Genomic DNA, 23,295 nt, shown 5'->3' on the forward strand with positions numbered 1-23,295 from the left:
ACATTGTCTGAATGGTGCTTCACAACAATATGAAGATGATTCTTTCGGTGAGACCTATGTCAAGGCCTCTAATGTTAGATTATATCTCTGCAAACGTCATTCTACAAAGGCAAAATGACGTGAACTGACCATGCAGCTTTCAGTTATCTGGCAAAACACAGGGATAGTGATCCTTTATACTAGAAATTCTTAAAAGGTAGAAAAGCAGTTTTCGCCTCTCTGTGAATTCTCTCTCAGAGTAAACCTTGCTTTGCAGGGTAGGGCTTGGGGGTGAAGGAAAGCCAAGCATGGAATGCCTTGCAACTCCCCAATCCCCTAAAGTCCTCCCAACCAGAATCCTAGCCAGCCAGATCCTGGCCCTGGTAGCAGAAAGTTGGAGAAGGTATGGGTGCTTTTGTTCCTCAGCTTCTCTATCTATATAGAATACATTCTAAGATGAGAAAAATATAAATTTGAATTATTGTTACTTTTTTAAAAAAACTTGATTTTTAAAATGGAATTTTTCTTTTTTTTTAGCTGTGACTGTGATAACAATTACCAAAAGAAGTTGGGTATTTGAACATTACTTGGTACTATTCTCTATAGTATTCCATGCTATATAGATCTACAAATTGACTTGTCCTCAAGAAAACAGTTACAATTGATGTAGAATATAAGTTTTACATAGTGAGATTTTCTATATTTGAAATGTTTTAAAAATGCATGAATATTTTAACATGTGTAATGGAAGTCACCAGGTACCTTTCTTGGGAAAGACTATTCCTTATGCCAAGATGATGTCCTCCCTAATTTTTTGGTAGTCAAAGTGTCATATCTTACTGGTAGACAGTTGGGGGTGACTTCTGGTCTCAGCTCTGACACATAAAGATACTGGAAGTCATCGTCACAATAAGAAAAAAGCTGGACAAACTGAAAATCAAATACTTTTCTTAGGTCCCTCAGATAATCGAGGTCACAAGTCAAATCACCACCCTGAAATCTGAAAGGCTCATGTAAAGAATCAGCCAAGATCAACCTACTGGAAGCCACTAAAGGCAGTAACCAGTAGGGACTCTTAAATGGTAATTTTGGTAAGTTGCTGGACTCTGAGTGTAGACTAGCATGAGAATTAAGAACTCTTTTTCTGCAGACAAAACCGGACCACAATTTCATTTTAAGGACAGAGCCTTGGGAGCTAGATTATTTTGATTAAAATCCCTGCTCGTCTATAAAATGGTTAATAATAATACCTACTTTATAAAGTTTAGAGGATTGAATAGGGTAGTCATGTAAAGTTTGAGAGCAGTTCTACTACAGATTAACTAGTAATGTGGTTGTATGTCACTTTGGCTGGTGGTTTGACTTTTTGTATTTTAGAATATCAATCAGCAAAATGGTATTTCTTTTTCAGTCATTAAAAAATAGCTGTGATTTATTGAGTGATTACTGTATGCCTGGCATTATTCTAAGAATCTCAATGTTTTAGATCATTTAGTTTGTATAAGAACTTTAGGATCAGATTTAGCTATTATTATTACTCCATCTTACATGGTGGGAAACTGAGACTTAGATTAAGTGACGTGGGCAAGGCCGCATAGCTCTTAATGCTAAAGCCAGCCAGTAGGACCAATTTAGGTTCCAGATTGTATGCTCTTAAACTCCAAGGTATAAGGAAAACACACCATTTGGAAGAGTTGATGAAGATTCCCTGGTGACATCCTGCTGGCACCAGTGGAGCGAGCATATGTGCAGGAAGCATTTGGGAGGTTAGTGAGCACTGGCATGGGCAGGGAGCCTGTCAGGAGGGAGTCAGGTCGGGAGCTGGCTTTGAGGATTGGGAAGGAATTGAATGGGTTGGTGGAGGCAGGTGTGTGTCTCAGGCTAAGGTGTGATGGTAGCATTGCCCTCAGGCTCTGCCTACATCCCCTTGCCCTTAGGGGGCATTCCAGCAGGCTTCTAGCCTCCAGACCCTGCATTTCTTTGATCAAGTGCTTTCTCTGGCCCCAGATGTCCTCTTTGCCTTCTGTGGCAACGCAGAAATGACAGAGAGTCAAGGCAGACTCCCTTGCCCTGTGGGCATAACACTGAATCATATCTATATCTATATATCTATACCATCTATCTATATCTATATCTATATATCTATATCTATATCTATATATCTATATATATCTACATATCTATATCTATATCTATATCTATATATCTATATCTATTCTAGCTTTCAGAATTCCCCAGCGAGATTAAGCTCCAGTCATTCACAGTGATAGCTCTTTTGAGAATATATATATATTCTGTCTCTCTACATATATATGTGTAGATATTTATTTATTTTTTACATTTTGCCATTCCTGTCTTGCTTCCCTACTTCCCAGTCAGTGTGTTGGTCACCTCCCAAATAAGTGACTTCCACAGGGACCCTTGTCTTAGATTCTGCTTTTTGGGGAAGCCCAGACTAAAACAGTAATGCACAATAATAATATCAGCAACGAAGAGCTGCATTTGTTAAGGGCGTGCTAACTGAATGTCTACTGACCTGTTTTACAGATTGGGAAACAGACGGGGGTTGATGAGATAATTTGCTCAAGATAACTAACACAATGAATAGACTGGCCAAGTGGTCTTGAGTCAAGAGTGGGTTATACTAGTCAGCCATCTTAACCGCCTCTTGGCACTGAGCAAACACCTAAAGACAAACATGATCTGATTGGGAAACCAGTCGTAGGAGAGTATTAGAAAATAAGGTTAAATACTCAGTGTTTTAAGTTTAATTTCTGCGGTTTCAGAGAGGTCTTTTAGCAAGGGTCCTCTATCCTGCCATTACAACAATGCACAAAGGGTTTCATTTTTTTTTTTCATTCTTTTAAAACTGTTCGGGTTGGATTTATGGCATCAGAATGACCCCAGTTAATCTGGAGTTTTGAACTTGTTTTTCCCAGTTAGGAAAGTACAGAGAGGAGCAAAACCTAGCTGCCCTTCTAAGATGGTGCCATCCTGGTCTCAAATGTGGACATGCAGGATTCTAGGTGCTGTCTGTAGGGAAGATGACCTTACACTATCCCCCTTTCCAGAAGTTCTAATCCATAGGAAATCTAAGACAGAGTGATTTTCAAGAGGCTCTGTGCACATGTATGATTTTCTGAGGTCCCTTGTAGATTCCACTAAGATTGTGTGAAATCCACCCAGCAAATGGGCAACAGTAAATGAATAAAAGTGTTTGTAGGCATAAAAGGACTCCTATTTGCTACAGAATCTTCTGTGAGACTTCTTTGGTGACCACGAGAAAAGGAAAGCTGGGGTAGTTCCGTACAACTCTATTACGTGTGTTTTTCTAAATCTACATCCTTAGTCACCCTAGGGGGTTGAAGCATTGTCTCCTCTCTGATTATGTTCAGGAAATAAAGCAACTTAACTCCTTTGAAACGAGGAACAATAAGTGTGCCCTATGCCTTTCTTTTTCTTTTTCTCTGAGCCTAATAACTCTGCCTCACCTGTGGAAGATGGTCAGTATGTTATTTGCTTTGGGTCCCATTGATGACCTTGTTAACATTTAGCCTCTTCCAGGAAGGAAGAAGCTAAACTTTTTTCCATCAAGGAGAATTGATAAATTCCTCTCCATTTCTCTCTGTGTGTTTCCATGTCTCTTTCTCCATCTGTGTCTCTGCATTTGGGGTATGTGTGAGTTCCAAACACATACCCCCCCAAATGCAGACACAATAGATGGAGAAAGATTTTCAGTCTTAAGACTAGAATTAGACTTCCTGAGCTCTGTGTGCAGCAGAGCAACTTGATGATCCAACTGAGCTTAAAGAAACCAGTTGTTCAGGGGGTTGACCTTGGATATCCAGGACCAGAAAACTAGGAGCCAAATCAGGATGGGCAGAACCAGGACAACTGGCGAAAGTAGAGGTGGAAGTGTCACCTCTCTGGTAAATAGTCCCTCCAGTTATTTTTTATTGTCTTTGCTTTTTTTAACCTCAAGTTTCCAAATTGCCTGGGGATCCCCTGCACCTCGCTCACCACTACGAAGGCCTCATCTTTTCCTCTCACTTTGGCAAAAGTCTCTAGTCCCTTGGAATGAATTAATTGTGAATCTTATACCTTCACTCTGTGTAATTTAGTTAAACTCACTTTTTGTCATTGTTGCTATTGTTGTTGAAAGTAGTTTAGAGCATTTCCTAAATCTGCAGTTCCCTTCCTCAGCTTTTTTCCTTTACCTGAACCCAACGCGCATGTAGTTCCTTTGGATTTTTTACCCTCAACAGCCAGTCTTCAGTGTAGTAAAGCTTGGTGTTTGTTGTGGTGGTGTTGGTGGCTTTTTGTTGGCTTGTTATACCTTTTAGTTCTTCAGCCGTTCTATCCTCCTCCTCAGTGGCAAGGCCAGCACAGTTGCCGAAGTCTTCAGTTTAGCCATGTGTACTTTCTACCCTGCCATGTTTCCTCTTCAGTGAAATTGATCTCACCTTTCCATAAACACTCTCAGTCAATCTTACTGCTTCTTGAATTTTGTTGAACCCCTAGGATAGAACTGATGATCAAGTCCTGACTTGACAGTTTCTTTTGGTGATTCTTATTTATTGCCTTGGACCTGCATTTCTGTGGCTTAGAATAGATGATAGTATCATTTGAAATCACTTTCCCATAATTTAAACTTCCATTTTTATAGCTGCCACCTTAGTTTTGCCACAGTAATTTTTGTGTTTACAAAAATAACTTTTATAAAAATGTCTGTGTGCAATGGCTCCAGAAATTCTGGTGACTCTAGAATACCTAAAGTGATGGTACAAGGATGTGGAGCCTTTGGCAGGTTATTAGGTCATGAGGGTGGACCCCTCATGAATTGGATTAGTGTCCTTATGAAATGGACCCCAGAGAGCTCTCTTGCTCTCTTTCTACCATGTGAGTATATAACAGAAAAGCAGCTCACAACCCATAAGAGGGCCCTCACAAGAACCCAACTATTCTTGTACCCTGATGTCACACTTGCAGCCTGCAGAACTGTGAGAAATAAATTTCTGTTGTTTGTAATCATCCTGTCTATGGTACTTAGTTATAGCAGCCTGAACTAAGACAATTGCCAGAAACAATATCTAACTCAAAATTTATTGCTCTACCTTGTCTCTTTTAGTAAGATCTTATTTTTTTAATTTAATTAATCTTATTTTATTTTTAGAGACAGGGTCTCACTCTGTTGCCCACTATCATAGCTCACCAGAGCCTCAAAGTCCTAGGCTCAAGTGATCCTCCTGCCTCAGACTCCTAAGTACCTAGGATTATAGGTGTGTGCCACTGCACCTGGCTAATTTTTTATTTTTATGTTATTATTATTATTATTATTATTATTATTATTATTATTTGTAGAGATGAGGTCTTGCTATGTTTCCCAGGCTGGTCTTGAATTCCTGGCCTCAAGCATTCCTCCTACATTGGCCTTACAAAATGCTGAGATTATAGGTAAGAGCCACTGAGCCAAGCCTGCAGATTTTCTTTTCTTATTATTAAATTCTAATTAAATTTTACACTGCATATTACAGATGGAGGTTGAGCTAAAATGAAGCATTGTTTTGGTCCCTTTTAGTATTTTTAAAACATTCAAACTTCAGCTTACCCTCCAGGAAGCATTTATGTGAAAGAAAAGTCACTGACATCTCTTCTAAAGGTTCCTGGTCTAGCGACTTAAGTTAAAAAATATTGGCCACGAAGCAGAACATTGAACTATTTCCTGGCATGCCTCTAGATCACAGCCTAGAATTTTAGAAGATTTTTATTTAACTACTTATAGCCATTTGAAGCATCTGGTACATGCTGTGGAAGTGCAGAATGTGGAACTTGGCTTTCTTGAGGCAGGCCAGGCTGCTGGGGCGGCTCACAGGCATAGGGGCCCCCGCAAGGGTCACAGCTGGGAGGCAGAAAACTGCAGGGCTTCACGGTGGAGCAGCACTGTCTGGTGGGAAGAGCTGAGTTTGAGTCCTTACACTCCAGCTTCTGGGCATCATCACCTTGGTTTCTTTATCTGTGTAATAAAAAAGTGGAATTTCTGTCTGTCTTTCATGGTTTCACACCAAAAGTACTGGAAGGACTTTTACTAAATTGGGCACAAGATGTAATGTGTGGGATGCATGTGAAATTCACTTTCGTCCCCTCTTGTGGTGAGAGAGTCCATGTGACTGCCCATCTGTGGGAATGGTCTTGCTTATTAAGCACCTTGGACAGAGAAAGTGAAGGACTGAAATTTCAGCATCCCCAGAAAGTCTGAAGGGCCGAAGCTCCATGGATGTACATCCACGTGGGCAACTCTACGAAGCGTGCTTTAGAATGGGCAGCTGGACAGTTAAGTGATTTTCTTGGCAGGTGGTGGGTAGACCCGCTAATAGATAAGGTGGAACTAATTTTGTCTGCACAGGATTGTGAGAATTAAGTGAAATGAAGCAAATTTTATGTAATTGCTTTTAAACTATAATTGCATAAAAGTTATTATTAGGAAGTATGTAAATATTATAAGACCTTGATTCCTGGGATGAATAGCTTGAAGTTTATCAGATGGTGTTGATAAATATTTAATATCTGCTAATACTTACATAGTACTTATGTTTCAGGCATTATTCTAAGTGTTTTACCTATATTACTCATCAACAACTCTATGAGGTAGTCCTTATTATTACTTAGTATCTGTTTTATAAATGAGGAGACTGAAGTAGAGATTGATTAAGAACTTAACCTAAGGGCCGGGCATGGTGGCTCACACCTGTAATCCCAGCACTTTAGGAGGCTGAGGCGGGCGGATCACCCAAGGTTAGGAGTTCAAAACCAGACTGGCCAACATGGTGAAACCCTGTCTCTACTAAAAAATACAAAAATTAGCTGGGTATGCTGGTGTGCGCCTGTAATCCCAGCTACTCAGGAGGCTGAGGCAGGATAATTGCTTAAACCCGGGAGGTGGAGGTTGCAGTGAGCCAACATCGCACCACTGCACACCAGCTTGGGTGACAGAGCGAGACTCTGTTTCAAAAAAAAAAGCGCTTGCCTAATGTCATGTAGCTCCCAAGCAATTAAGCAGGATTTGAACCTAAGTCATTTGACTCCAGAGTCCATTCCATTAATTATGACACTATTCATCGTTTTTTTTTTTATCTACTTAAAGATATTTTTTCCGTAAAGAGTATCACTACCTGAGACACTATGCAGTGTTTTAACCATGAATATAGAAAGCCATTGGGTGGATTGAGGTGGGGGCACAACATAGTGAAATTGGATCTTAAGCAAATTGAGTCAGGTGCTGTGTAAGTAGACTAGGGGACAAATGTAAGGTGATAAAGGCCTGATTTCTGTTGAGATCTTTCAGCGTATAACACATGTTCTTATTAATGGCTTACCTGTCTAGAACATTCTTCGTATGTCCATTTAGTGGTCTTAAATCCCAACTCCTCAGAGGTTACATATTTTGCCTACACATGCCTTCCACATGGGTGGCACTGATACTAAAGGCAGGCTGTTATAAAGGACATCTGGACATCATCCCACTAAGGAATCAGAAATTTTGTATTCATATTCATCTGGGGAGATGGTGTATGAAGGAAAAAAGGAAGGAGGAGCTTTTATGTCTTAAGAACTCTAGGTTTGAGCTTGGGTATGGTGGCTCACACCTGTAATCTCAATACTTTGGGAGGCCAAAGTGGGAGGATTGCTTGAAGCAGGGAGCTCAGGAGCAGCCTGGACAACACAGCAAGACCCCATCTCTACAAAAAATTTTAAAAAAAAAGCTAGGTGTGGTGACACTTGCATGTAGTCCCAGCTCGGGAGTCTGCGGTGGGAGGACCACTTGAGTCTAGGAATTCAAGGCTGCTATGAGCTATGATTGCACCACTGCACTCCAGCCTGGCAACAGAATGAGACCCTGTCTCTAAAAAACAAAAAACCCTCTAGGTTTGATAAATTAAAGTCAGAAAGATATAGCCAGTTGTCATTAGAGAGATAGTCTAATGGTTGTGTCAAGCTGGGTGAGACAGTTTCTTAATATGGTTATAACAATAAGGTGTATGAAGTTGGAGAACCATTGTATTAAAGGTCTCAGTAGGCTTCAAAAGGAGAAAATGCTCTCAGTTCCCAATTTCTTCTGGAATACAGTCTAAGTTGTAGATATTTCTGTGAATAGATACTGGGATATAATTATTGAGAGAGTGTCACAGTAGTCATAAAGACGAGATTCCCATTACCATCCTAATATAATTTGATTGCAGTTTTTATTTTTTATTCATGAAGTCAGTTTTCATTCATTTGATTGTCTTCATTTCTTTGTATCTCTGCCATTAATGTGAAGGAAGGAAACAGAGATCCCTGCTCTAATTTCCTCTGATTTTATCATTAATGTAGCTCTGGAAGCCATTTAACAGATTAGATAACCAGAAAAAAATGTCATTTATGTGCAACTAGTCATCAAATAATTATGCTGTCTAACTAAGATTCCACACTATACCCCCAGGACTCCCTATTTACTAATCAACTCAGGTAGAATATGCATTCTGGTAAATTGAACATGCTGTAATGATGTGAAGCCATACCATCTGCTATTATGTTAAATATTTAAATAAATTTTAAAAGTGCAATTTACATGTTATTCAAACAATTATGTTTTGCATATAGCAAAGCTTTTTGAAATGCATTCATGTATTTGAAAAGAGAAAACAGATTACTTTGCGAGTATTCAGTTAATAAATTCTTGTTTTTCACTAAATGCAAATATATATTATACCATTTTCTTATTTTCAAAACTATCTTGAAAATCTGCATTTTGTAACTGGATTCTCTTGGAACCTAAGGAAACTAAGGCTTTTAAGAAAAATAAAATTATGCTAAGAAGTTTTATTGGAAGAACAAAGAATTTTATTGTTATTATCTTGGACTAAAATGTTCTCATCCATTGGCTCTATAGTAACAGTAACAAGTGGAGCAAACAGTTTCATAAGTTTGGACTAGAAAAGCCATGAATGAATAAGATTCCTGAGAGAGTTACAGGGGTTGGAAGAAAAGCTCCAGTGCAGTTTATTCCTAGAGAGAGATGACTATAATGAAACAAAATAAGAGAGAAAAAAAAATGCTTCTAGTGTTTGTGTATGTTTTGACCACATTATTGCGCTATTTGTGATGCACTAATTTGCTGTCTAGCTCTTGTAATTAAAAAAGCAGAGGAAGTTTTTATGTTTAGTATAAATAATTTGCTATTTTCATAGCATTTTTGCTTTGTTTGCAGTAATAAAACACACTAACCCTTTTTTTTCTAAATAATTGCACAGAATTTGCAGTCAAATGTGTTGGCCTAAGCAATATTTTGCCATTGAAGTACATTCTCATTCCCTTCCAACATGTTATATCACAGGGAAATGGTAGAGCTGCAGTCTTTGCAGTTTAACCAGGACAGTTTCTTTGTGGTTTCACCTTTCTTTCTGAAGATTTCTCTTGACCTGAGCTTGTTAAATAATTTTCTATAGAAAGAGAGAGAGAGAGAGAGAGAGAGAGAGAGTGTGTGTGTGTGTGTGTGTGTGTGTGTGTGTGTGTTTGGGTACACGTGTGCTTGTGTGTGTGCCTGTAAACATGTGTGTTTATATTGTATTCTAAGCAATGAAAATCTAAGCATTTTCTCAGTATCATGAGTCGTTAGGGAAATGAAAATCAGTATTACTTCACATCCACCAGGATGGCTACAGTAAAAAAAAATGGATAAATACAAGCATTGTTGAGGATGTGGTGAAACTGGAACCCTTGTACAGTGCTAAAGGGAATGTAAATGGTGTAGAAATTTGGAGAAAATTTCGCAGTTACTCAGAAAGTTAAACATATAGTCACCATATGAGCCAGCAGTTTCACTCTTATGTATATACCCCAGAGAAATGAAAACATATGTTCGTAAAAATTGTACATGAATGTTTATAGCAGCATGATTCATTAGAGTCAAAAAGTGGAAACAAATGTCCATCAGCTGATGAATGGATGAATAAAATGTGGTATATTCATACAACGAAATACGATTTGACCATAAAAAGAAACAAAGTATCGATACTTGCTACAGCATGGATGAACTATGAAATCATTATGCTAAGGGAAAGAAGCCAAATACAAAAGGCCATGTATTGTGTGACTTCATGTAGATGAAATGTCCAGAATGGGCAAATTCATAGGGACAGAAAGTATTAATAGATTAATTGTTGCCAGGCACTAGGTGGGAAGTGACTTACTGACCGCTAATGGGTATGAGGTCTCTCTTTGAAGTCATGAAAATTCTAGAATTAGATATGTACAACCTTGTGAATATACTAAAAAAAAAAAACAAAAACCCTGAATTGTGCTCCTTAAGATTGAATTTTATGGTATGTGAGTTGTATTTCAGCTTTTAAAGATGAATGCTAAATCCCATTTATGCCTAGTGTTCCATTATTGGAACACTAAGCTTGTGGGAGTTATTTATATCCTACTGTTCAAGGTCATCGCCAAGGTCTGATTTTTCACACACAAAAAAATTGCAACCTCCAGCATAAATGGGTTAAGCATCTGGAAGGTCAGGTATTAGCAAAGTACTGAGTTTGAGTGATAAGAGAGCTCTTGCCAAATAACTTGAACAAACCTAAATTTTCCCCTATTTCTCAGAACATATACTTCAAATATTCAAAACTTTAAATGAAACTTATCAAAGGCATGAAAGTAGTGCTAATGATATAGCATTAATATATCTCAATTATATAGTGACAGACTTTTCTTGAATCTTAAAGGGAAAAAAAACATACAATTTAAGAATATTTCAGTGAATAATTTTGGAATTTATTATACTTTTAGTAATATGGAAGTCTCAATCTTCAGAACAGCATTTGATTACTCCCATTAAGACTCTGTAGTTCCTGTCTTTCTTGTGAAATTAATTTGGTTGGTAACAGACACCAAATTGGGAATAGAATTTATAGCTGGTATATATTCTTGCAATTTAATGGTCTCAATTCTTATTGAACATTTAAATCTGGAAATTGAGATATATACTGCCTTAGTAAATGATAATGATGAAATATTTTCTGCTTTGTAAGTAGAATTGAAAATCACTGTAATTAGTTTCTTTTCCCTTTTTACTCCTTTCTCTCCCCCTTGAGACACATTGGTTTCCCAAGTTATGAATTCAGTTTCTTTTGTTTGTTCTAGCTGCTTAGTCTTTCTTATTACATACCTGTTTAATTTTTAATTTCTCATTAAAAGTAAATATGGCTAATTTTCCTATCAATATTTCAAGAAACCTTCCATTTCTCTCTGCCACAACCTTGATATAGTACTGTCTAGTCTGTATTATTACATAATTAAAATGCTATTTTTTGTCAAATAGTTCTGGCAAAGCAGCTTATCAATACATTTTAAATGGATCAGAGATTTATTTCTATAATGTTGAGATTAACGTTATAAATACTGTTGTGGACCTAAAAATGCTAAGTGGAATAATATGTATAGTGCTATGGGAAAGGTTGTTACAATTGCAGGAAAAATACTTAAAGATGAATATGCCGTAAGTATTCAGACCTTCTTAATCAGTTTCATTTATCATATAATGCAGACACATTTAAAAATACACTAATCTTGAGTCATTTGAGAAATACAATTGGCCCTCCACATCCGTGGATTCAGCCAACTACAGGTTGAAAATTTTTGGTGGGGGTGGGGTGGGAAATAGATGACTGTGTCAGTACTGAACATGTACAGACCTTTTTTTTCTTGTCATTATTCCCTAACAATACAGTAAAACAACTATTTGCATAGCATTTACATTGTATTAGATATTATAAGTTACCTAGAGATGATTTGAAGTATATGGGAGGGTGTGCATAGGTTGTATGCAAATACTACACTGCTTTATGTAAGGGACTTGAGCATCCATCAATTTTGGTATCTGTTGGAGGTCCTGGAACCAATCTTCCATGGATACCCAGGGACGAGTGCATTTACTAAGCATGGACCATATGCCAGTCACTGTGTATTTGTGGTGATCCTATGGTGGCTCTGGGTGTTGTTGGTGATCAAAACGGATAAGGTTATTCCTGCCCTTGGCCATTTATACTGTAATCCTGGAGCTACTGATTTGGGAGCACCTGTGCAACTGGAGCGTAGTGACCGATGCAGAGACAAGCTTGAGATGAGACCATAGTGGCGGGCAGGGAACTGGTGATGTAAGCATACAGTTATGGGAAAGAGTTTGGACTTATTCTTGCTGTGATGATAAGCCATCAAAGCCTTGCTACTGGGGAGTCCAGCTTCAGTTTTATACAAGATTACTCTAAGCAGTGGTGGAAAACAGTTAGTGGGTATCAGAGGAGAAGCAGAGAATTCAGTTGGTTGGATTTTATGGTAATCAGGCAAGCTATGATGGTGACCCAGACTAGAGTAGTGGCCCTAGAGCTATAAAGAAGTACATTGATAAAAAACTGTTTAGAACAATTAATAAAACTTGATGGATAGGATTTGGGGGTAGCAGGGTGATAAGGTTAAGGTCAAAGGACATGTCAAGGATCTTTCTATGTCTTTGGCTTGAACAACTGGATAGATGGAAATCCCATGTCTTGAGGTGGGGAGCATGAGAGGAGGAGCTGATTTGGAAGGGACAGTCCAGTGTTCAGCTTGGGGCATGTTGAGTCTGGTGGGGAGGGTGTGTTTGTAAGGTAAGGGGGCACAGGGACTGGCCTTTCTTGAACTCTGGTAACTGGCTTGTGGTCTGGATACAAGTTAGAATATATAAACCATTTCCAAAACCCAACAGATTTTACAGGTTTTCAGTTCACAGATAAGTTGCTATAATTGATGATGCCTCTGTGGTCTTTCAGATAGCGCAGCACTCTACAAATTTCTATGTATTTGATGGGCAAGACATTAACAATATTCATTTTCTAGTCAGTGCTCACTTATTGTGATCTGTCTTCTTGGTGTTCCTAGAGCCGTGCCTCCCTGGCCCACAGCGTCAGGTTACAGATTTGATATTTACATGGATCAGTTGGATTTTCTAAGTTGTCTTGTGACAGGCTGCATCCCTCACTTTGGATGGCTGACTCGGTAACTGATTAGGAAGGAAACTGCCCTAGAGTTGTTATGAACTAGGACTGATTTGTCTTTGCTGCTACTTAAGACTCAAAACGTATGTTCTACCTACACTGGGACTCTAATGGCCTTGTTTAATTTACAAAGGTGGAGTCCAAAAGATGTGCACTTCTCACATTGGCTATGGTTATATCTCCTTTTGCATTAAGTATGCATTTATTGAGAAACCAAGCCACACAATTTTACTTCTCTTTTGATTTCCTGTGGACAATATTTTTATTTCCTTCAACAAATAGAGGTAGGCCATTTAGAGGCTGGGAATATAAGTGTTTTGTTATTTGCAGTACCTCCAGTGCCTGGCACAGGGACTAGCATGCATATGGCACTTGATACATATTTATTAAATACATGAGTGAAAGAAGGAATGGCTGAATCATCGTTCTGTGAGAAAGGATAATTCAGTTTTCAGAAACCAAGACATCAGGCAAACTATATTTTCCTCTAAGATTACGTCCCTGAAACCTACTGAGAAATCAAAGCTGAAAAATAGAAATTTGGGCATCATCTTGATAAAAAGAATTACAAAAATCATTAAAGTGGAAGCCCTTGAGTGTGTGCAGGAGACAGTAAGGGTAGAGGAGAAGTGAACAGCAGAGAAACGGGTTGGAAGGAGGAGTGAAGCCTCAGGAGAGCAAGGTGTCCCACAGAAGCAGGAGCAGTCAACAGTGGAGAGCTGGGAGGTGCGAAGGGATGCAGACAGAAAGACACCTTTTCATCCGGCCAGAAGTAACTTAGGAAAGTGCAATTAGAGCCTGGGACACAGTGTGAAGTAAGACTGGGAATTCTGTCCTTTTATCTATATTCTTCATTACTAATGATTGTAATTGAGGTGCAAGTTTTTCTTGAGCAAAGATGTAGTTAGTTTTGATTTTCTGCTACATAAAGCCCAGCATCATAAGACACTCTTGGCAATGATATTGAAGGGTTTATTTTATGATTTCTTGTAAGCTGATTATTTACTGATCAATGATCAAGGCCAGTTTTTCCATTGTTCCTATTAAAGGTAATAATGTTTGATATATATAATATACATATTAATATGTGTGTGTGTGCACACACGTGTGCACACATATTGATAAATTTAGGAGAGTTACAAAAAAGTCACAGTAGGTAAAGAGTTCAAAATTGACTTGAGTTCTAATGTGAAAAATATAGGCCATTTATCCAAAGTTATTTGGGAGCATTTCAGTTTAAATTTCATTAAATTCTCTAGTTCATAAGAATGCTACAGAGCTACAATAATAACAATATAGAAACGGGTTGTGCTAATACATGGGGTTGTGCCAATAATGTGTGTGTGCATGCATGTGTAGGTATATGGCTAATTGTGTGTGTGTATGCATACACATACATATATATATATATATATATGCATAATTTTTTTCTGAACATTGTTTCAGTGTGTTGTTGATAATAAGAATCCATATGGGGGCAGAGGAGTACATTTGAGTCTTTTTAGGATGTTACCATTTGCAAAGGAATTAATTCTCACATAAGCAAGTTTACTTTATAGAAATGAAAGTAGTAGCTACTGTTTATTCTGCATCTCTTTTGTTCCAAAGCATGTTGCAGTAATCCTGGGAAGGAGGTTTTATGATTCTTAAAGTGAAGAAATTGAAGTTCAGGAAGTTTAAATGACTTGCCCCAGGTCACAGAGCCAGAAGATAGGAGAATCCTGCCTTTTTTTTTTTTTTTTTTTTTTACTCTAAAGCTCATGCATTCTCCAGTGTGCAGTCCAAGTTAGAACCCTTAGGGTATAAGAGTGAGTTACCTACTTGGTTGGGGACCAATTAATCTCCATAGAGAAAACAGAAACCACTAGATAAGAACTTTTTCAACATTTTGCCCCTAATAGCTACACCTGATTTTTCTTTTCTTTCTGTTAAGAGGAAAAGGCTCTTCCCTACAAGCACTTGATCCTTTTTATTTGTCTCTTGCATCTTTAGTCTGTGTCTCTGCCTGCATCTCTTCCCTTACTAGCTTCTTCCCATGAGCATAAAACAGTCCCTCCCTTAGTCCGTTTAGTGTTGCTATAAATACCTGAGTCTGAGTAATTTATAAAGAAAAGAGGTCTATTTAGCTCACAGTTCTACTGGCTGTAAAGTTTAAGATTGAGCATCTGGTGGGGGCCTCAGGCCACTTCCATTTGTGGTGAAAGGTGAAGGGGAGCTAGCATGTGCAGAGATCGTGTGGTGAGAGAGGAAGCAAGGGAGTGGGGAGGTGCCAGTCTCTTTTAACAACCAGTACTGGCAGGAACTAATAACAGTGAGAACTCACTCACTCCCTGACCCCAGAGAGGGCATTCATCTTTTCGTGAGGGATACTCCCCCATGACCCAAACACCTCCCATTAGGCTCTACTTCCAATACTGGGGATCGGATTTCAACATGAGGCCAGGCATAGTGGCTCATGCCTGTAATCCCAGCACTTTGGGAGGCTGAGGCAGACGGATCACCTGAGGTCAGGAGTTTGAGACCAGCCTGACCAACATGGTGACATCCAGTCTCTACTAAAAATAGCCAGGCATGGTGGCACGTGCCTGTAATCCCAGCTACTCGGGAGTCTGAGGCATAAGAATCATTTGCACCCGGGAGGTGGAGGTTGCAGTGAGCCAAGATCATGCCATTGCACTCTAGCCTGGGCTACAGAGTGAGATTCTGGCTCTAAATAAATAAATAAATTCATTCATTCATTCATTCATGCAACATGAGGTTTTGGAGGGACAAATATCTAAACCATAGCACTCGCCAAAGGCAATACCTTCTGTATTAGTTAGTAATTGTTGCATAACAAACCTCTCCAAAGCTCAGTGAAGTAAACCAAGTACCATTTATTTAGCTCACTGTTTTGTGGGTCAGCAAATTAGGCTGAGCTCAGCTGGACTCACTTGTATACCTGTGGTCAGCTAGACAGCTTCACCTCTGGAGTAGTAGCTGACCAGTGCAAGGACCTTCAGGGTGACTAGAGTCTGTGCCTTTCTTTCATTACCCAGCAGGCTGGCCTAAAGTTGTTCACATGGTTGTTTGAGAGGGTTTCAAGAGAGAAGCCTATAAATCATCTTGAGGTATAGGCTGGGAGCTCATGTAGTATCCCTTCCTCCACATTCTGTTAGCCAAAGCATGTCACAATGCCAGCCCAGGTCCAGCGGGTTGGAGAAGTGGGCTAGTAAGCCACGGAACTTCTCATTGTCAACCCCAAATCACCTTGAAGACCATAGTCAGATCACCACCTCAGGCTGCGTTGTGTGCCTACGCTCTGGGTTCCCTCTCTCACTGCATTTAGAACATTATGTGGCCGCTGTTGGTTTATTTCTCGGTGGAAAGTGAGCCTCTTAAAAACAAGGACTGTGTTTCAACCCAGGATTTGGCTTGTAGAGTAGGTAACGAAAAGCTGAAGTTGTTGTGAAGGTAGAGTCCAGACCATTGATATCTGGCAGCATGGAAATTGGGATTAAAGATAATGTATGCTTGTGTCTTAAAACTTGCTTGTTGATGTTTAAAAACTTTGGAGCAAACTCATTCTAACATATCAAAATCAAATATTTCTTTGAAAAAAATGGAGGGGGTAAAGAATCCTGGCCGGGATTCTGAGTAGAAATCATTTAATACTTGCACACTACCTTTGTAGGTTTTTCATGAGGTTACATGTTTGTTTTGGAAGTGAAGTTAATTTCGTGATGTGTTTGTCAGAGAAAAACATAACTGTCCATTAACTGATTCATTGGGATTTGGGATAAAATTTCTATTCTAGAATGTAAAATGAAGGAAGGGTGTCAGTCAGCATCCTCGATATTACTCTTGAAGATGTTGAACATAAATATTTCTGTTAGAATGAGAAGTAGCATTTACCTCATGGGAGTTTGTCTTGAAGTGAATATGTCTTATATACGTACTAATTCTTAATTGATGGCTTTTCACATGCATTTTGTGTTTTAGGTTCAGCTGTCTGTATATGTCCCCAGATACCTAAAACTGACCACCTGAGCACGTTTTCCCATTGCTGAGCTGTTTCCCTGATATCTGGCCATGCAACGGAGATCAAGAGGGATAAATACTGGACTTATTCTACTCCTTTCTCAAATCTTCCATGTTGGGATCAACAATATTCCACCTGTCACCCTAGCAACTTTGGCCCTCAACATCTGGTTCTTCCTGAACCCTCAGAAGCCACTGTATAGCTCCTGCCTTAGCGTGGAGAAGTGTTACCAGCAAAAAGACTGGCAGCGTTTACTGCTCTCTCCCCTTCACCATGCTGATGATTGGCATTTGTATTTCAATATGGCATCCATGCTCTGGAAAGGAATAAATCTAGAAAGAAGACTGGGAAGTAGATGGTTTGCCTATGTTATCAGCACATTTTCTGTACTTACTGGAGTGGTATACCTGCTCTTGCAATTTGCTGTTGCCGAATTTATGGATGAACCTGACTTCAAAAGGAGCTGTGCTGTAGGTTTCTCAGGTAAGGGAGACAAAATTTTGAGGTTGCATGCATAAAGGAAGCAAGGGAGGTGTGGCTGCAGTCATTTTATGAAGTGTGGGTCCCTAGTTGGTGAGAGGATCAAATTCTGAGTGGTTAAGGGCTACTGAGGCTTTGCATCTTGAAGAGGAGGCTGGAGCTGCGGGGACTAGTTTTTGCCATTCTACATTATGCTGCATCATTCACTCTTAGTCTGCACTAGGACCTGCTGGAAGGTGGTTTTGTAGAAGACATAGTATTGGAAATATGCACCAGCTCCTTATGGTAGGGTCACAGAAACACCCACATATGTATTTGTAATAGGGAGTTCTCACAAAAGATGACTGTGCTTGTGAAGTAGGCTCAGTGCGCTCTCTCTGATTACCAACTTGTCTGCACCTGGTGAGACAGTGCACTCATCTGCAGCAAGTTGCATGAGGCAGATTTAGTATTTACAGTTAGGCAGCAAGGGACAACAGGAGCCTAGGATTCATTGTGAGCCTGTCCTTCAAGGCTCAAAAAGCTGCCCAGGACTGTTAGAGTCTTGACTGTGTGTGCTCCTTGCATGCAGATAAGGAACCCCGAAGAGGCAGCCAGGAGCAAACCTGGGAATCACATGAATCACTGGGCAAAGCTTTGAAAGACATCCTATTCGGGCAGAGGAGTAGGCTGTTTCAGCCAGCCCCCTTTTATCTCAGGGTGTTGGATTTCCAGCACATTTCCACAGTTATTCTTGAGAAGTACAAGCGAGAAAGGAGGGGGAGAACTACATAGGTCCAAGGCCACCTGGAGAACTGTCCTGCATATGCCTCTGGATGACTTCGTTAATAAATGCACCACACCCTTGATGGCATGCTAGCCATGTTTTAGGAGCCATGATAGTCACTTTGCATAACCTAACCAATTTAATTCATGCAGCAGATCAATGTGGAGACGGGATTGTCTTGATATTATTTTATTATTTATTTATTTTTTTTAAGACGGAGTCTCGCTCTGGCACAAGGCTGGAGGGCAGTGGTATGATCTCGGCTAACTGCAACCTCCGCCTCCCAGGTTCAAGCGATTCTCCTGCCTCAGCCTCCCGAGTAGCTGGGACTACAAGGCACGCACCACCATGCCCAGCTAATTTTTGTATTTTTAGTACAGACAGGGTTTCACCATGCTGGCCAGGATGGTCTCTCTCTCTTGACCTTGTGATCCACCCACCTTGGCCTCCCAAAGTGCTGGGATTACAGGCATGAGCCACTGTGCCCGGCCTTGATTTTATTTTACTTTTTTTATTTTTAATTTTTTTTCTGACCACCTGCTGACAGTTGAGGGATTGTCTTGATTTTACAGATGAGGAAGCCAAGACCCAGAGAAGTGAGGTTACTAGCACAAGATTACCCAGCTAGGAAGCGATGGAGCTGGGACTTGAGCCCAGTCTACATATTAGCTGTGTGATGCATTATCTCTCACCTTCTTCCTCACTATTTCCTTTTTACAGATATTTCATGGGACCAAAATTGCCAGCAGGATTTAAATTAGGTGTTTAAATATTAGAATATGAAGGGGAGGAGAGAAGTAGTCCTGAAACAAGGAAATCTAATCCTTCATTCTGCTTTTCCTGACATCCTTCCCCTTTCCTTCCAAGATGTATCCTTATGCATCTAATTGTGGGAGAAGAAAGAATATATGCTCTGCTTTCAACATGTTTTTCCATAGAAGTTAGAAAAATACATATTACTGGTATTTTTTATTGAGTTAAAATTTATATATTTTATATAACTTTTATAGTGTACAGTTTTATTTTGTAACTATTTTATAGTGTACAGTTCACTGACATTTAATACTAATGATAGTATTTTATTTACATGTTAGGTATTATGTATTTAGTAGCATACTGAACACCAATATTAACTTCTATATTTAGAAACATCAAAGGAGTGACTGCCTTTAGCGTTGTCTTTTTACCAAATGCAGGGTTGTAAGGAATAGGGCATGTTTTAAAGCACAAAGTTGGATGTAATCAAATAATCATTTTCACTTTTAATTAGCTTTCTTTGTAAATGTTGATACTCCTACTTTTGGATTGTTGATATTTGCATATTCTTCATTCTCTTTTAGGAGTTTTGTTTGCTTTGAAAGTTCTTAACAACCATTATTGCCCTGGAGGCTTTGTCAACATTTTGGGCTTTCCTGTACCGAACAGATTTGCTTGTTGGGTCGAACTTGTGGCTATTCATTTATTATCACCAGGGTAAGTGTTTTCTTTTAGGGAATACAGTTGGAGGACCTGATGTTCCGTGGAGAAAAAAAAATTGCAATAATAATGAGGTAACCAATTGTTTTTCACAGTGAGGTTTATTCTTTATCTATTAGGACAGAATCAAGCTTAATGGTTTTAATGTCAGATATTTCTGGGTTTGAATCTTTTCAACTATTGAGCTGTATAATTTTGGGTCACTTGTCTTAACTGAGTTGCAGATTCCTCATTTTTTTTTAAGTAGGAGAACCTGCTATACAGATTTGAGGATCAATATTAACCAGCCAATCAGCTGGTTAATTCTGAAAGCAGTATTCCAAAGAAGCACATAGAAACCACATAACTATAAAGATTAAAAAGCTATAAGGTATGTTGATCTAATGCTTTTTATTATTATTATTATTTTTTTTTTTTTGAGATGGAGTCTCGCTCTGTTACCCAGGTTGGAGTGCAGTGGCGTGATCTCAGCTCACTGCAACCTTCACCCCCCTGGGTTCAAGCAATTCTCCTGCCTCAGCCTCCCAAGTAGCTGGGATTACAGGCATGTGCCACCATGCCCGGCTAATTTTTGTATTTTTAGTAGAGTTGGGGTTTCACCATGTTGGCCAGGATGGTCTCAATCTCTTGACCGTGTGATCCGCCCGCCTCGGCCTCCCAAAGTGCTGGGATTACAGGCATGAGCCACCGCGCCCTTCCGATCTAATGCTTTTAAGCCACTTCAGCTGTCAATTGTCTTGGTAATAGAATTTTTTAAACAAAAGGCTTTACTTAACACTCAAAATGTGAAATGGATCAGCTCTGAAGTCTTTTGGGTTGAGAAGTGGGATGGGGCCCCTTTCACCTTACTCCCTTGTTGCTGTGGCTTCCTCAGAGGAGGCATCTCCACAAAACCCTAGAGCTCCAGGAAGTACAGTTTCAGAACTGCTGATCTAGATGAATTTTTTCCCTTACAGAGAAGGACTTGGAAATTTGGAAGGTTAAGAGACTTATCAACAAACAGTTTGTGGTAGACAGCAGCTTTGTGAGGATTCAGGCCCCCTGACTCCTGTCTGGAGCTCCTGCCTGTTCATGTTGTACTTTCTTCCTTCGGTTCCTTTCTCTGCTTTTTGTTTAGAAAAAGGAGGATAAGCTGTGTTATTTTTCCACCTCCTCCACCAGCTTCACTTTCCTTAATCTGTCTTGTGCAACTGGAAATGCATAATGTTTGTTTTTACTGTGGGACTGGACGTTGGCGAAGGGTGACATTCAGGAAGGTTCAGAAAGAAGGAAGATTTCTATTTGCTACTGTTCTTTACAGACAGTTTTTATTTCCGTTTTGATTTGTGTGACTGTGCTGGGTGTCTTACCTTATTTGAGAGTATTCTCATGGGGCTGTGTGTCAGCCCTGTAACTCCAGGTCCTTCTTTAATGCTAATTTCCCATCACGGGCAGCCACTGGCAGCTGGCCTGTAAATGGCAGTGACGTGGCCCCTGAGTACCACTCATTTACAATCGTATTGCTACTTTTGACAGTTCCACGAAGAAAGCCTAACAAAATCTTCAAAGTTTTCTTTGAGAAAGCATCGAGTAATGTCTGTCCCTTATCTGAACAGCCCTCTCTATACCTTGTCACTCACTGCTCCCCTGACTTGCTTGATGTGACTTGGTTCTCTGTGTCAATGATAGGCTCTTGTATGTGATTGGTAACACCCAACATTCATACGAAAATCACTCCCTCTGCTATTTGAACTTTTATCCTGTGATAAATCCATTGAATAACAGTGCGTTTAATATTCTTATGCAACTATTTCTGAAGAGCTTTTTATGCATTTCATTTTTTAGGGATCCCCCCAACTTACATGGAAAAGGCATGGTTGCATTTTTGTGTCATATGCATATTCTCTGTGGAGGGACCGGTAATTCTGAGCTTGGGAAGTAAATGAAATTTCCTGTCTTTGAACTTAAAGTCTTTTGATTTTTAAGATTTGACTGCTTTGGATGATAAACTTCTAATGTACAAGCATCTACTTATGCATGTATCCAAATAAAGACTGCACTAAACACCGGTCCAGGAAACCTAAGCAGTGAATGCTTCTTTGAGACGGATCTTGGAAGAATGGCTGAAACTAGAGCTCTCTTTGCAATGCATTGTTATTTGCCTGATGGTTGTCAATTAGAATTTTCATTGGGAAAACACTGTAAATCTTTAGAACAAAGCTTGCTTTATTGCAGGACTGTATGGGCTGCCCTTTGGGAGGAAAAAAAAATCTGCCAAAGCAAACATTTGGTGGACCTCTGTGTTTTATGAAAGCCACGGAATTAGTAATTTCCCCCAGTTACGGAGTTTTATGAAGGAAAGCCACCCCAAACAGGCATTGTGAGGAGTATGAGGCGTGTGGACTTGATGCCAGAGTGAAGCAATCTCCCTCATTCACGTGGTGCTTTTGCTTCTCACAGTCTCTGTGTGTACTTACTTCAGAGGTTGCTCTGCTTCACACCCGGCTTTCCATTTTCCTTCGTGTCCTGGGACCCTGATAGGTGATGGTGTCTGAAGAGGTGTCCCAGGAGGGAGATGTGCAGGCCACCTATGGTGCCTCCTTCCTAGACGGGGCTCCTGTCCCTTCCCACCTCCTACCTGCACCAAGATTCTGTTGATAGGAGGAAGGGGGATATGTTGCCTGGTTTTATCTTCTAGCCAGATTATGAACCTCTGTGTGTTTTCATCTGAGCCTTAGGCTATCTAGACAGAAAACCAAAGTGGAGAATCATGAACATCACCCAGAGTAAGACAGCCACTCAGTGACTATGCTAGAGGAGAGCGGTTGAATGTGAGGGGGCCAGGCTCACATACTGGCCGTGGGACCTCAGGCAAGGTACACGGCCTCTCCGAGCCTCATTTTCCTCACCTGTGAAATGGGATATTCCTTACCTTCTGTGTTTAATAAGTCAGTTTTAAGGAGTCATGCGAATGACCTCTTTGTAAACAATAAGAAGTACTCAACCCTTTTATTATGAAATAAATCACTGGATGTGTACACTATTCCTAAATAGAATCATACCTAATTTATTTTTCTTTCTAAAATTAATAAATCAGCTGTTAATTAATTTTGTTTGTTTGACTTCCACTCACTACTTCCCTTTGCTCCTACTTGACTTTTTTCATCCTGAATGACAGCAGTCTAAAAATGCCCATAAGCCACTCTTAAACACTAAATAAGCAAGCCTTGGCTGCATTTGGACCCTGGGGTATTACAATTGACCCCTGAACAACTTGGGGGTTAGGGGTGCTGAGCCCCCATGTAGTTGAAAATTCGTGTATAATTTTTGACACCCCAAAGACTTAACTATCAATAGCCTACTGTTGACTGAAAGCCTTACTGATAACATACACAGTCAAGTAACACACATTGTGCATGTTATATGTATCACATACTGTGTTGTTACAGTAAGCTAGAGAAAATAAAATGTTATTAAGATCATCATAAGGAAGAGAAAATGTATGCACTATTTGTTAAGTGGAAGTG

At 39.6% G+C, this 23,295-nt stretch overlaps 1 protein-coding gene across 1 annotated transcript in view; it reads left to right on the top strand.

Moving 5' to 3' along the window:
- Positions 1-23,295, top strand: part of RHBDD1 (rhomboid domain containing 1) — a 161,931-nt gene that overhangs the window by 12,151 nt on the left and 126,485 nt on the right. Inside the window, exons 2-3 of the mRNA XM_030802701.1 lie at positions 17,028-17,550; positions 19,654-19,786. Of these exons, the coding sequence (XP_030658561.1) occupies positions 17,118-17,550; positions 19,654-19,786 (566 nt within the window). The 5' untranslated portion in view covers positions 17,028-17,117. The remainder of the gene's footprint in view (positions 1-17,027; positions 17,551-19,653; positions 19,787-23,295) is intronic.

Source organism: Nomascus leucogenys, chromosome 22a (assembly GCF_006542625.1).
Source record: "Nomascus leucogenys isolate Asia chromosome 22a, Asia_NLE_v1, whole genome shotgun sequence".
In the NCBI taxonomy this organism is placed as follows: Eukaryota; Metazoa; Chordata; class Mammalia; order Primates; family Hylobatidae; genus Nomascus; species Nomascus leucogenys.